The following is a 13,437-nucleotide window of genomic DNA, read 5'->3' on the forward strand; positions in this document are numbered from 1 at the left end:
AGTGACAGCAATGAACGCCACACAGTAAAGTCCCAGTGAGTTCGTGCCAATGGAAGCCAAGGTAACCAGGTTATTGCCACTTTCTAAATCTATTTGTGCAAAAATGAGACAAGTAGCAAGGCTTCACTAGCCTGAGCTGTAACAGTGAAAAAAAAAGAAAAAAAAAAAAGAGAAAAAAAGGCAGCTGGTTTTACAGGGGTTACACTGTAAATTCAAACTGTTGATTTTAAGATGAAGGTGCACTCTTAAGAACATGAACACACAGAATTACAGACTTCCTGGTTTTTTGGCCAGAGTGACATCAGTATAGTAAAGGATGTTTTGAAAGTACTGCCTACAACTTTGTTTTCATTCATTTTTAGGGCCTTGCCAACACATTGCTGACTTGGACAAAGCTGACTGATTGCAGCTACAATTACTCAACAGCTTGGACACAGACATATAAAAAACCCTGCCATGTAGAACACCTGCCTAGCGGCTGTGAGACTTGGAAGTCAGGAATGTTTACATAGTTCTGTAAACTAGGGTCTTCAGAAAATAACACTTGAAGACTGCCATCATGTGGGACACTCATTTTCCTGTAGGAGTAGCCATGGAGCTATTTGGTGCAGGCCACATAGAGACAGAATCCCAGGAAAAAGGAGTCTGGATGGGATCCTTGGGAGGCCACCAAAGCAGAGCCAGCTTCACACCAGATCAGGTTGTGTCAGGCCTCATCCAGGGAGGCTCGAAAAATGTCCAAGGATGGAGATGATGCAGCTTCTCTGTGCAACTGTGCTGCTGCTTCAGCACTACTCCAGATCATGCCACCCTGACATGCTGCCTGCTCACCTGGAGGTAGGAATGTAAAACAGAAGGGAGTCTAGGGATTTGAATTCACTTCTCTTCATTTCTTCCCCTGAATCAATAATCTCTGATTGGTTTTTATTTGGTGTTTTTTCGCTACATTTACCCCGGATATCTTTTGGGATGCCTGAAATATAAGTGAAACAATGCAAAATATGCAGGTCTCCTCAGGGTGTTTCAAGACTCGACAAAATAATTTTCTTTTCCTCATGCTTACCAATTATTATTCATGTAGTAAAGAACTGAAAAATGTCGCAAAGAGAAGTGGAGATGAAATCTTGACATTTTAGTATATAGTTAAAAAGTATAATTTAATTTTGTTTCCTACTATGATTGTTGTGGCCAAGATTTGATACAAATTCTGCAACGGGCACGGGAAAGAGAGGCTACTCCGTCAAATTTTTGAGATTTGCTATTTGGCGAGTGGCGTTTAAAAGGCCAAAATTCGTTGATACCTTATTTAAAATACTCGATAGAGATGTCACTCAGCCTCCCCAACAGAGAGCTGACCCCAGACGCCCCGTGCTCTCCCGTGAGGCGGGCCAGGGGCCCGCACCGCGGCACCAGCTCCGCGGAAGCGCCGGAGCCGCCGGGCGCCTTTACGGGAGGCCCCGCCCCCCGCGCGCGCTCCCGCCCCTCCGCGCGCCGGGCCAATGGGAGCGCGCGCCTGGGGAAGGCGGGAGAATGCGAACCCCTGGCAGCGCCGCCGGCCGCGCCTTATAAGGGCAGGGCCTCGCGCATGCGCGCTGCGGGCAGGGGCGGGGGCGCCGAGCGGGGGTTTTGCTCCGGCGGCGGCGCCGCGGGAAGGGGCGCGCGACCCGCGGGACCCCGCGGAGGGGCGGCCGCACCCGCCCGGCCCGGCCCGGAGAGCGCCCACCGCCCCCCGCCCCCCGGGCGTGGCCGCCCCACGGCAACGGGGCGGCGGCAGGAGGAGGAGGAGGAGAAGACGGAGAAGGGAGCGGGGCCGCCGCAAGGACCCCGCGCCCGGTGCGGGCGGCGCGGCGGCGGCGGCGGCGGCGGCGGATGTGCTGCTGGCGCGGGGGGATGATGCTGGCGGGGCCACAGCTGGTGGCGGGGCCGGCGGCGCCGGGCGGGGAGCGGGCCCGGCTGCTCTCGCTGTACGTGCAGGACTACCTGGAGTGCGTGGAGTCTCTGCCGCTGGACATCCAGCGCAACGCCTCGCTGCTGCGGGAGATGGACACGCAGTGCCAAGGTGGGCGCCGCCGCGGGGCACCGGGCGGCGGGGAAACAGGGGAAAGGGGACGGCCTCCAGCGCCGCACATGCGCCCGGCGCGGAGGAGCCGGGGCCGGGGGGAAACCCTGCCGGGGCCCCGCGGGGCTGAGCTTGCGGGGCGCGGGGCTCCCGGTCGGGGCCGGGGAAGGCCGCCCCGCCTCGGGGCCGCCCGAACCGGCGCTAGGCCCCGGCTCCGCCGTGCGGGGCCGCTTCCGCCCCGCCGGCAGCCCTGCCGCCGGCGGTGGGCTCCGGAAATCGGCCTCCCCGCAGCTCCTCCCGCCGTGCGGAGCCCAGCGCCCGTCCCACGGCAGAGCGCACGCACGGTGGGGGCGGGGATGCACGGAGCGCCGGCAGCGTGCCCTTGGGTCGTGGAGGGAGGCTGGGGAGCGGCAGGTTGCCCTAAACCCCATCCAGAGGCTCCTTCGGGAGGCAAGTTCAGTGCCGATTCAAGACCTTGCGGCCCGCGGAGTTTGCGGGGCACAGCGGTGGCCGGCAGCTGCCAGCCGGCCCCTGCCGGGAGGCAGGAATTTGATCCCGAGGAGTCGGCGCTGGAGCCGCATCTCCCTCCTTCGGCGTGGGCAGGAGGGCACCGTGGGGACCGTCAGGGCCTCTTAGACGCTGAAGGGCCACCTCAGGAGGCAGCTGTTGTGAAGGGATTCTTTCAATTATCTTTCTAATTACCCGAGAAAACACATAAGAACAGGCTTTTGTAAGTTGCCTGGGATTTTAAAGTTTAAATGGCATAGACTTGCCTGCAGCATTTAGAATTCCTAGTCAAGGCTGGCTCTTTACCTCCTGATCCATGGTGACTAGCCAGCAATCCTCAGACTTAAATAGATTAAATATTTTCATTAGGTTGTTTATTACTATTTATCTAGCTAATACTGGGTCATATAATAAATTTATTGCTAGTTTTAACCAAAGCCTTCAACTGTTAAAAAAAAAAAACAACAACAAAAAATCTTCAAAACCCTAAAAGTGGGATAAAAATATTTTAGACCCAAGCAAAGCAATGCTATATTATTTCAGCTAATTTAAAAGGTAATGACAGTCTGTGGCGGAAGGAAAAAGTTACTCTTGTGCTTAGAAAACAAATAGTTTTAGCTTTTATTAGCTCCACCAAACTTAATGAGATGATCTGTAATGAACACTTGGGTTTGGGTTGGAGTTTTTTGTTTGTGGGGTTTTGGTTTTTTTTTTTTTTTTTTTTTTTTTTAAACAAAGGTTTTAGAGCTGTTTATTAGGGTGTATGAATGCCTTGTCTAATCTTAGGGGATTTACAAGAAGTTTGGTAAACTTCCATCTCTGTCAGTCCAAAACTTCTTTGCTCTCTTTAGTGGATGTTAATCCATGTGAAGTTCAGCATATCTTCCCAGGCTGCATCCAGGCAGTAACCTATGTAGGATGAATGTTGTTCCCTGTCACAGCAGGAACGAGCTACTCTTTGTGAATGGTTCTGGGTAGGGCATTCCCAATATAGGAAATCTATCTAATCTATCTGTACCTACACTCCTGCATCCAAAAAAAGAAGTCTGGGTGGGAGATAGGCATAACCAGAGTACAGTATTGTACAACCACACTTTCTTGTTCAACAGCATATAAACTACCCTACTCCATGCTTTTCAGGAGCCAACAGTAAGATTTTTTTAAAATTTTATTTCTCTTGTCAGGGCAACAGGAAAGTGATGCAGCTGAAGGTACATGGACACAAAGCTTATGGTTTAAAAGGTAGTTGGAGTGCTGATATTAAAATACAGGTTAACTTACTGGACAGGCCAGAGAAGTTATTTTTATCTTATCTTAGTGAAAGTCTGGAACAGAACAAAATGCAGTGGGCTCCTCTTGTCATACAGGTTTCAGAATTTATAGTAAAAAGCAGTTGTTCATGCTTAAGCTACTGTTCTAAGATATCAGCAGGAAAAAAATTCTCTAGGAATGATGTTGAGATAACAAGCTTAAATAATTTCACAACAGTACAGACAAATTCTTTTAAAATGAAAGCAAATTATTTAAATGCAGATCTTTAGGAAGAGGTAGATTGTACTGCATAACTTCTGCTTTAGAAGTAAATAGCTTAGTACCATTTATAAACTCCCTTACTGTTCAAATAAAATCCTAAGTTCTGACTGAACCAATACTGTACCTAACACCGTACATCAAGTTTCACTGTCAGCTTTTCTAATTATTTCCTTCCCTGTTAGGAGTTTCTCTGTGCTTTATGTGTAGATCTAGTGTAACATTTGGCTTGGAAAAAGTAGTTTTAAATAAGATCCAGCAATAAAGAACAGCAGAGTATAGACTAAGAATGATTTATAAGACATTTATTGATCTCCTATTTGGGTTCATTCAACTTGCTTCTTAGAACTAAATTTAGTGAAAGATTCACAGCAACTCATGCAGTTATTTTGCGTGACTTGCAAGAGGGAAAGCTTGGAAATCAAACTGTGAGCCACTCATTTACTAGTTGCTTAAAAATATCCTATGATGCACTAAAGAGAAGGTTGCCTGTTCTGAAAAGTTCAACCCTGATTTAAAATGCAGCTTGCTATAATATGTTTTGGCAGTAGGGAAAGTGTTTTGAAGGGTGTAAGTTGATTTTCATTCTGATTGTAAATTTGCTATTATATAACTTCAGTTGTCACATTCCTTTTATAACTATGGGTACTTGAAAATGTAATGCCAAACCTTGAGATGAATAAGAGGGGAAGGCAGAAGACCTGGATAAACTAATTCTGGAGTGTTATATATCATAATACATGGCAGTTCTATGAATTTCAGGATTCTTCATGTGATAAAAAAAGCGATTGCTTTGGTTTGCTGGCTGAGTTTTGGAATTATTGTGGTAAGGATTCTTAACAGAAACTCCTTCTGTTTCAGATGGAAGGAGGATCTGGATGATCCATGCTTCAACAACTATTGTGTCCCCTCTCTTGTGTTACCCTTTTTTTTTCCAATGGCTAAAATAAGCTTGCTCTTTCTTAGAACATGAGAATATTTTCTTGCAACAGATTGTTACCTTAAACACTGATTTGATGACCACATGCACTTGAATGATATATTCAGTCTAACCCACTAGGTTATACTACAATTAAGATTTGTACTATTTCTCATCAGTTAGAAATATATTTCTGTTTTCTTGGGCATGTTCCATCTTGTGTAATTATTCCTATGATTATTTTTATTTTATAGAAGCGTTAAAAGAAATAGATGATGTCTATGAAAAATACAAGTCCGAAAATGATCCTGTTCAGAAGAAACGCTTGCAGCAGCATCTTCAGCGTGCATTAATCAACAGTCAAGAACTTGGAGATGAAAAAATTCAAATAGTTACTCAGATGCTAGAACTGGTAGAGAACAGAGCCCGTCAAATGGAAACACACTCTCAGTGCTTTCAAGATCTGTCTGAGAACGAAAAGCCTCTAGAAAAGGCCAAGATGGAGTCCTGCCAGCCAGAGAGATCCTCGCGTAGACCTCGTCGGCAGCGAACCAGCGAGAGCCGCGACCTGTGCCACATAGCGAATGGCATCGATGACTGCGACGACCAGCCACCTAAAGAGAAAAGATCAAAATCTTCCAAGAAGAAGAAACGCTCCAAAGCCAAACAGGAGAGAGAGGTTTCACCTGTAGAATTTGCAATTGATCCCAATGAACCAACTTACTGCTTATGCAACCAAGTGTCTTACGGCGAAATGATAGGATGTGACAATGAACAGTGCCCTATTGAGTGGTTCCACTTTTCCTGTGTTGGACTCACGTACAAACCAAAGGGGAAATGGTATTGCCCCAAGTGCAGAGGAGACAATGAGAAAACAATGGACAAATGTACTGACAAATCAAAAAAAGATAGGAGATCGAGGTAGTGAAAATAATTTGTTTTAAAGAGTTGATCCTTTTATATTAAAATGTTTCATTTCCACAGAACATTGTTTTAGGAAATGCATAAGACTATGCAATAATTTTTAATCTATAATATTAATATTAAAAACTGTTATAACTTCTGTGATCTTTAACTTTCTGCACTGAATAACCAAATAATTGAAACAGGGTGGCTTCAGACCTTTCACAGAAGACATTACAAGCAGATGGCGCTTGGTTTCAATTTACCCCATTCGTATTTTAAAGAACCTTGTGAATCCTGAAATAACGGTGGTGGGAAAGATAATGAAAAACTTCTTATGTTATGGTAAAGGGGTTGAAAGGCCTCATATCTCTGCTAGCATCTTAACAACTGAGTTTGTTCTTTATTCCAGGTTTTACATTTTCAGTTTTTGTGTTAACATCATGCGTTTGGAGTTAGGGGTTTTGAATTCAGCTGTAACTGTAAAAGTCTTCCGAGCTATAAGCAGACCTCTCTGGTGACTTTCATATGACCAGTATGTTATTGCAAGGAAGAAAATACCACTAACTTAAACTTTTCTTTTTTGCCAACATTAAACTCTTGTCTTTGTGACTATACTTGGAAGTCAGTTTTTGGGTATGATATAATTATGGTGTATACTCAGTTTTTGATAATAGGTTTTGTCAAGCATCCTGATATGGTCTTTATCATTTAAAATGATCTCTCTATCAGCCTTGAAATGGCAGAAGGATCCTTTGAGAGGAGGGGATATTAACATTTCAGGTAACAGGAACTGTAAATGTGATGGAATCTTCATTATAATCCATCTGTAGAGAGCTGAAACATGACTGGTATTCTCTAGGGTGTAAACTTTGCTCTTCCTTAAGCAGGATTTGTGTGTGCATGTGGCCAAACCTGGGTTTAGGCACAGCACCAAAGTTCTTGGACTTGGGCCACTACCTCAAAAGCCTGAAGGCAAAAGCTTTCAATAAAAAGTTGATAGATAATTAAAAAAAAATATAAGCATGCATGGCACAGAGCCAATAGACGAATCCCAGCAGGTCTCTGACAGGTGATGTAAGAGCATTGTCCTGAAGTATGCCAGTAATATCTAAACACTACTTGGGTGGTAATTAAAAGTGAACTCCCTCACCCCCATGCCTTAAAGGAGGTGAAAAAACCATGAAAACAGCTGTTGCTGCTCCTTTGCAATGGGAGGTGCTGATGGAGAAGTGAGTGGGGTACCAAGCTCAGCCCTAGGGTTCCTGCTCAGCAGTGCTCTTGACACTGGAATTGGGGTGGGTTGGCAAGGCAGGGTGGGCTGGCTGTGGGGTTACCCGAGGGTGGGCTGCAAGTGCTCAGAAGTTCCTGTAGTCTCTGTCTCTTGCGGCTAAGGTTTCCCTTGACAGTACAAAGGGAAAAGTGACACCAGCTCTGGCCAAGCCCGGTGAGAAGGCAGCTGTGCTGAGAGCGGCCCAGAAGGCAGGCAGGTGAGCAGAAGCGAGCTGGGATGGATGAATGCCATCAGAACTTCCTGCATCTCCACTAGAGGGCCGTGCCAGCTGGGGCTGGAGGGTGGAATGTGCGAGCAGGGCACAAAGCCTCGGTGCTGTCAGACCAGATGGCACAAATCAGTGCACAGCATGCTCAGTATTGCAAGGTAAGTAACATTCCAAGCCTGTGTGCTCAGGTATGATCTGATTCCATAGCAGGATTGAACATTTGCGAGTCGTTAACATGTACCAGAGGGGAGTAGAAAGGCAGAGGTTTGAATTTTTGCTCTAAAATCGTAGGTTTACGAAGTGGAGTAGTGCTCCAGTAGGGAGATCCAGACCACAGTAAGTAAACAGTTCCTGCAGGAAACTTCTGTAATGGCTCTGACCATCAGAAGGATAGGACAGAGGGTAAACCTTATCCCTACCTTGCTTTCCAGCCCCACTGGCTGATCTCAGATTGCAGAAATAGTCTTGAGGGGCTGGATCATGGCTATTGATGGAGAATGATCAGACCTACTGTTGGAGATAAGTGGCAGTAAGTTGTCTTCTGAACATTTGATTCTTTTTTTTTTTTTATTATGGCTTAGGGATTGTCAAATGTCCTTCTTGAAAAGATTGATTGGAAGCCTTGGGCTGAGGATTATATGAACATCTAATGTTTATCTAAAATGGACATGCTCCCTAGTATTAAAAACAAACATTGCTTAAGTAAGCATTGAAGTTGCAGAACAAAGTACAAGTGAAATTGTAACTAATAATGTTACTGATTTATCTGGAAAAGTATTGCTTGAATTTGTACTGGATAAATCAAGAATACTTCTTTCCAATGCAGAGAGGAAATCTGGGAGCCTTACATAATTAATCTGAAATAATTGCTGAAGTAGGAAGTGTATGTTGGGGTGTTACAGAAAGGAAATTTTAGATTTTGAAAGTGGTCCAGATAAATATCTTTAATGCAGGGATGCTTTCTTTTATGCTAATGACCCTTCTAGTAGTGAATAGGAATTCTCAAGGCTTCTGGTGAAGATATTGCTGGAGAAATGGCACTTGCTGGCTTAATATATGAAATTGCTCAAATGTAGCAATGGTTCTGTTTATGTTGCAAATTAGCAGCATGCCTCAAATATACTGGGTACTTTTGCAATTAATTATTTTAAATGGTCTAGCTAATTTGTTGTTAGGACATACATGATGTCTTAACATCAAAGATCTGATGTTCTCTGGTATCTAGCCTTTCACCACTTTTTTTAACCAAACCTAAATTTTGTGGGTTTCTATCCATTCCCATAGAAGGTCAATGATAATTGCTGAAGATACATGTACGATGCTAGTATGAAATCAGAAAGGTAAGTAGAGAATTCTTATGTTGCTTCTTGAGTTACTTTTCTTAAAGGGATGAACCTCACTAGTGAAGTCAAAATGAAAAATACTATTAAACCAGTTCATATTCAAGGCATGCATTGAGTCTCATGAAGTAAGTCTATCTTCTTGCAAAAAAAATTAATCAGTCAGGTCAATGCATACTTTGGAAGTTGACAGTAGTATATGTGACTACACAGTTAACTGCTTTCTCTTTTGAAAATCAATGCTGCATCCTAATTCAGCCTAGTTACACCTTGTTTTCTTGTAGCTTTTGAAAAAATGGTGCACTTCTAAGTTCTTTCTTTTTGCCTTTCAGTTTTGAAGTAATGCAAGTTCATTGGTAGCAAAAGGTCCCTTTAAGCTATTTAAAATAAATTATATTGGAGCAAGAATGTTTCTTGATCACTGTCCTTTGGGCTGGTTGGATTAATTTTGATGAAATAAGCTTTAAGGCAAGACACAAACACACATAAGAGAAAGCATACTGTTTTGAAAGCAAAACAAGCAATTTAATACTTGCCATCTATATTGTAAAGCCATCTTGATATCTACAGCACTATGATAATACTTCTGTATTTAAACTAGTTTTAACTATATTTCACTGCCAAGTTTTAACTAATCTACACATCCAGAAATGGTAGGGTGATACTGACAGGTCTTGAAACTGGTTCAGAACAGAGGTAAGGGAAATGCCCCTTTCTCCCCTGAATTTATATAAGGATCTTGTTTCGGATCCTTTTAGAACTGAGATGGGCCTTTATAAAGAAGATGGCATTTCATAACTTTGAAGACTCTTCATTTAAAAGTCTCTGACTTCAGCTTTAGGGAAACTGCTATGGTTTGTCTGAATTCACATGAGCTGTTTGGCCACACCAGCAAGTTAAGGGCTTGGACTTCTTTCTCCCTCCTCTCTGTATATATATTTCTTTTGTTAAGAGGTCTCATTTCCAGTAGCTCTGCAAGTCTTTGATATTGATACCTCAGACTGAAAAAATATACCACAGGTCTTTGCATTTGATCCTCTGAAGCTGATGAGCAGGACTTTTGCTCAAACCCACAATTGTTTTTCTGTCCAATGCTAATTAGGTTTTTTTGCAAAGGCATTTTGCTATCAGTGGTAGAAACAGATGTTAATGTGCAAGTGTTCAAGTCCCACACTTACATACTGTAGAAGGGAAAAGATGGTTTGTTTTTTTTTTTTCCTGTTATCATGCCTCTTTTATAATATATGCCATGAAAGAGTTGAAAGGAGTTTGAAATTCTCTCCTGTGACAATTTTCTGATTACTCTGCAGTCTTTGGAACAGCTTGAGGATTATGCAGTGCCACTACAGCTGGGCAATAAACAGTTGTATTTAGTGAAAATTCCGGGAAATTTTTCATTAAGTGAAGCTGCCATTTGATTTGGAATCCAAGTTTCAAGGTCAAGTTAAGATTGCATCTGAATCCTTTATATTTTTTTGGTGGATAAGAGTTCTAAATCTCATTTTAACAAATTCTTCATTTTTTTCATCTAGATCTGCATACTTTTAATTTACCCAGTATAGAGCAAGTTCAGTTTTAAGTGCATGTTTTAACTGCAAATATTAAACTGAATTGCATTTCTGTTGTGCTGCAGCTGTGTTCCAGCAGAGCATTATTGGCTATAGCATGGCCAATTTTGTACTGCTCAGAGATGCACTTCATGCATTATATGCTTTTGGGGTTTTTTTAAAAATATACATCAAGGAAGTTATAAGTAGCACAGACACAGATTCAAACTGTAATTTCTGTTTCAAAGGCCTTTTTTTCCAGTGTAGAGATTAGTGCTTAGGATGTGCATAGAAAAAAAAAATCCTCCCTAAAGCTTTGCTTTCATATAGTTACAGAATGCCTCCACTAAAAATGAAAGAACTGGTGAATGAATTTCACTGCAGTGATTAGCTGGGCAGATGAAGATTAGAAGAAAGTTACAGTTGATAGTTGAAGGAATAGAGGGGAAGCAACTCAGGTACTTTTTGTGTTGAATGTAGTGTGGTTTAAGAATCACAAAAGAGAAGAAAATACAATGAATTCTAGAACCTTTGATACTAATGTTCAGCAGAAAAATTAGGATTAAATCCTGCCCCAATTTGAATAAAATTCTATTGAGCAGGGTTCTACCCAGCATACTGATTTCCAGCTTCTTTTGACTAAAGCCTAAAAAAAGATTAAAGCTCCATGGCAACTACTATCTTAACTCCTGACAGCCATAGTATAAATTACATCTTGTAAAAACCTAATACTGAAAAGTTTTATTTAGGTCACCAGTCAGGCTAGGAAATGGAAGGCTTGTAGATGCCATCCCAAACTTCATTTGTCCCTTTATGGTATCAGTGAGGCAGAGATTTTTGTGGGTGGCAAATTGGATGTGTATGTGGTATGAATAAAAAAATCTGTCAAGTTTTAGGTGTGTAAACTTTTTTCATACTTCTGGGCAAAGACTGCAATTTACTTGTGACTGTGACCTTCCAGTAAGGAATACAGCAAGGTTCAGCTGGGAGACAACAGCCCAGACAGGGACAACGTGAGGTTGTCACAATAGTTGCATTTGCTGGCAGTGGAGGAACAGTACTGGGTTGGGATTTTTTGTGTTTGGGGTTTTTGTTTTTTTGGGTTTTTTGGGGGGTTTTTTTTGGGTTTTTTGGTGGTGTTGTTTTTTTTTTGTTGGTTTTTTTTTTTTTTTTTTTTTTTTTTTTGCTTGGTTCCTCTTGGGTTTTGGTCTTTTTGGTTTTGGTGTTTTGTTGGGGTTTTTTTGAGTGGTTGGTTGATTTTTTGGGGGTTTTTTGTTTGGGGTTTTTTTGTTGGTTTGGGGGTTTTGTGTGTGTATTTTGATTGGTTTTGGTTGTTTTTTTCTCATTTGGTTTTAATGGAGAGGGGAGGGAAATGGATGGAGGTTGTGAATTCATTTGCCCACAGATATTTCAGTTGTGCTACAGAAGTTGTGTGGAGATAGTGCTTTCTTGTTGTTTAAGGTTAACAATGTTTAGGTTATCAGTGGTGGTAATGAATATAAATGGGCATTAAAATCCTAGAGCAAACAGAACTGTGGTAAACAACAACTGTCAGAGACATATTTTATGAAAAATCCTTTTGCCAGGATCTTTTCTTCTGAGAAGCTGGGAAGCTTCAGCTTTTCCATGTTTTGCTGCTTTGGAATGTGATTTGGAGAATTGTTTACCCACCATGTGAAATTGGTCATCAAGTAAAAACAATGACATCAAGTAAAAACAATGACAGCCACCTGTGTCAAGGCTGTGACCAGTCACAAGATTTGATTATCATTCCTTTCAATTCTCTTCTAGCTTTCTGATGGATCCTTTCTCTCTATTCTTCTTAGTATAATTTTAGTATAGCATTTTAATATATTATGATATCACAATATAATAAATCAGCCTTCTGAAACATGGAGTCAAGATTCTCATCTCTTCCCTTGTCCTGGGACCCTTGAACACCACCATACAACAACAATGCAAGTCCCCAAATTTCTATTTGCATGAAGAATATCTGGTACTGCTATTTACTTCCATTTTCTTGTTCTTTGGCTATGTTTGACCCTATCCTCTCTGGGCTGTTTTTCAGGCCTTGATGAATGCCTTTGTCTGAGAAATGCTTTATTGGATCCATTAAATAGCCTGGATAGCCTGGTGGCTGACACAGGGAGGGACTGGTAACCAGGCAGGCACAAGCAGGGCAGAGGGGGTGGTTTGTGTACTCCCTAGCCTGTCAGCTGCTGCTGGGCAGACAGAATTATTCCAAGACTCTCTTAGACCTCATCAGATAGCAAAGTTCAAGTCTTCAATATTCTATTTAAAAGGAATAAACCACCTCTGATTTCTCAAATAAAACCAAGATAATATCAAAATTAGATATGTACTGCTGCCATTCAAAAATGTACCAGAAATGCAGCCCAGTGCATTCCTACATTACTGCCTGTGTAGAAACTTTGCATTGGAAATGTTTAATGGTAACAAGCCACCTCTTACTGGAGACAGAAGCAGTGCCAGTAGAATCAGTTTTACATGCCTGCAAGTAGGATTGCTTTTGCCTTTTCCTCCGGCAGCTGGAGTTTGATCACAGTATAATGCACTTCTTTATAAACTGGATAAATTGTATGCTGATGTTCAAATAGATCACAAGCTTTTATCCTGTGATAGATAACAAGAGCATACTCAAATACAGATGGATAGTAAAGTCTATTAAAAAACCCCAATTTTTTCCCCCAAAGGGTGTAATATTGAGATAACAAACAATTGTCAGTTGAACACAGTGAGTTGTATAAGTTAACCAGGAGAGCTGGGACACAGGAGATAATGTCACAACTACATGTCTTTGGAGAGGGCTTTAAAGTAGGGTAAATGATTTTGTATTTCTGTGTCAGATCATCAGAATTTCAGCATCAGTGAAGAAGTATTTGTATTAATTTCATAAAACTTGGAAATGTGGAGTAATAGATGAAGTGATACGGAAACAGACAACTGAGATTTTCTAAATAAAAATACATACTTTGGCTATGATTTTCAGTGCAGTAATCTGCAATCTAAGGATAGTATGCACCAGCATGGCAAAGTCATCTACAGCATGATTACATTTTAGGTAGTAATAGAAGGTAACAATAACTTTGAGTCTTTCCCCTCTTACGCA

At 42.0% G+C, this 13,437-nt stretch overlaps 1 protein-coding gene across 1 annotated transcript; it reads left to right on the plus strand.

Annotated features, from left to right (window-relative positions):
* Nucleotides 1-1,344: 1,344 nt before the first annotated feature.
* On the plus strand, nt 1,345-6,535 carry ING2 (inhibitor of growth family member 2). Its single transcript, XM_064417822.1, is given in 3 exon segments — nt 1,345-1,724; nt 1,726-2,059; nt 5,270-6,535. Coding segments are annotated over 3 exon segments (1,230 nt in total). The 5' UTR covers nt 1,345-1,499; the 3' UTR covers nt 5,941-6,535.
* Nucleotides 6,536-13,437: the final 6,902 nt, after the last annotated feature.

This window comes from Passer domesticus, chromosome 4 (genome assembly GCF_036417665.1).
Source record: "Passer domesticus isolate bPasDom1 chromosome 4, bPasDom1.hap1, whole genome shotgun sequence".
Classification (NCBI taxonomy): Eukaryota; Metazoa; Chordata; class Aves; order Passeriformes; family Passeridae; genus Passer; species Passer domesticus.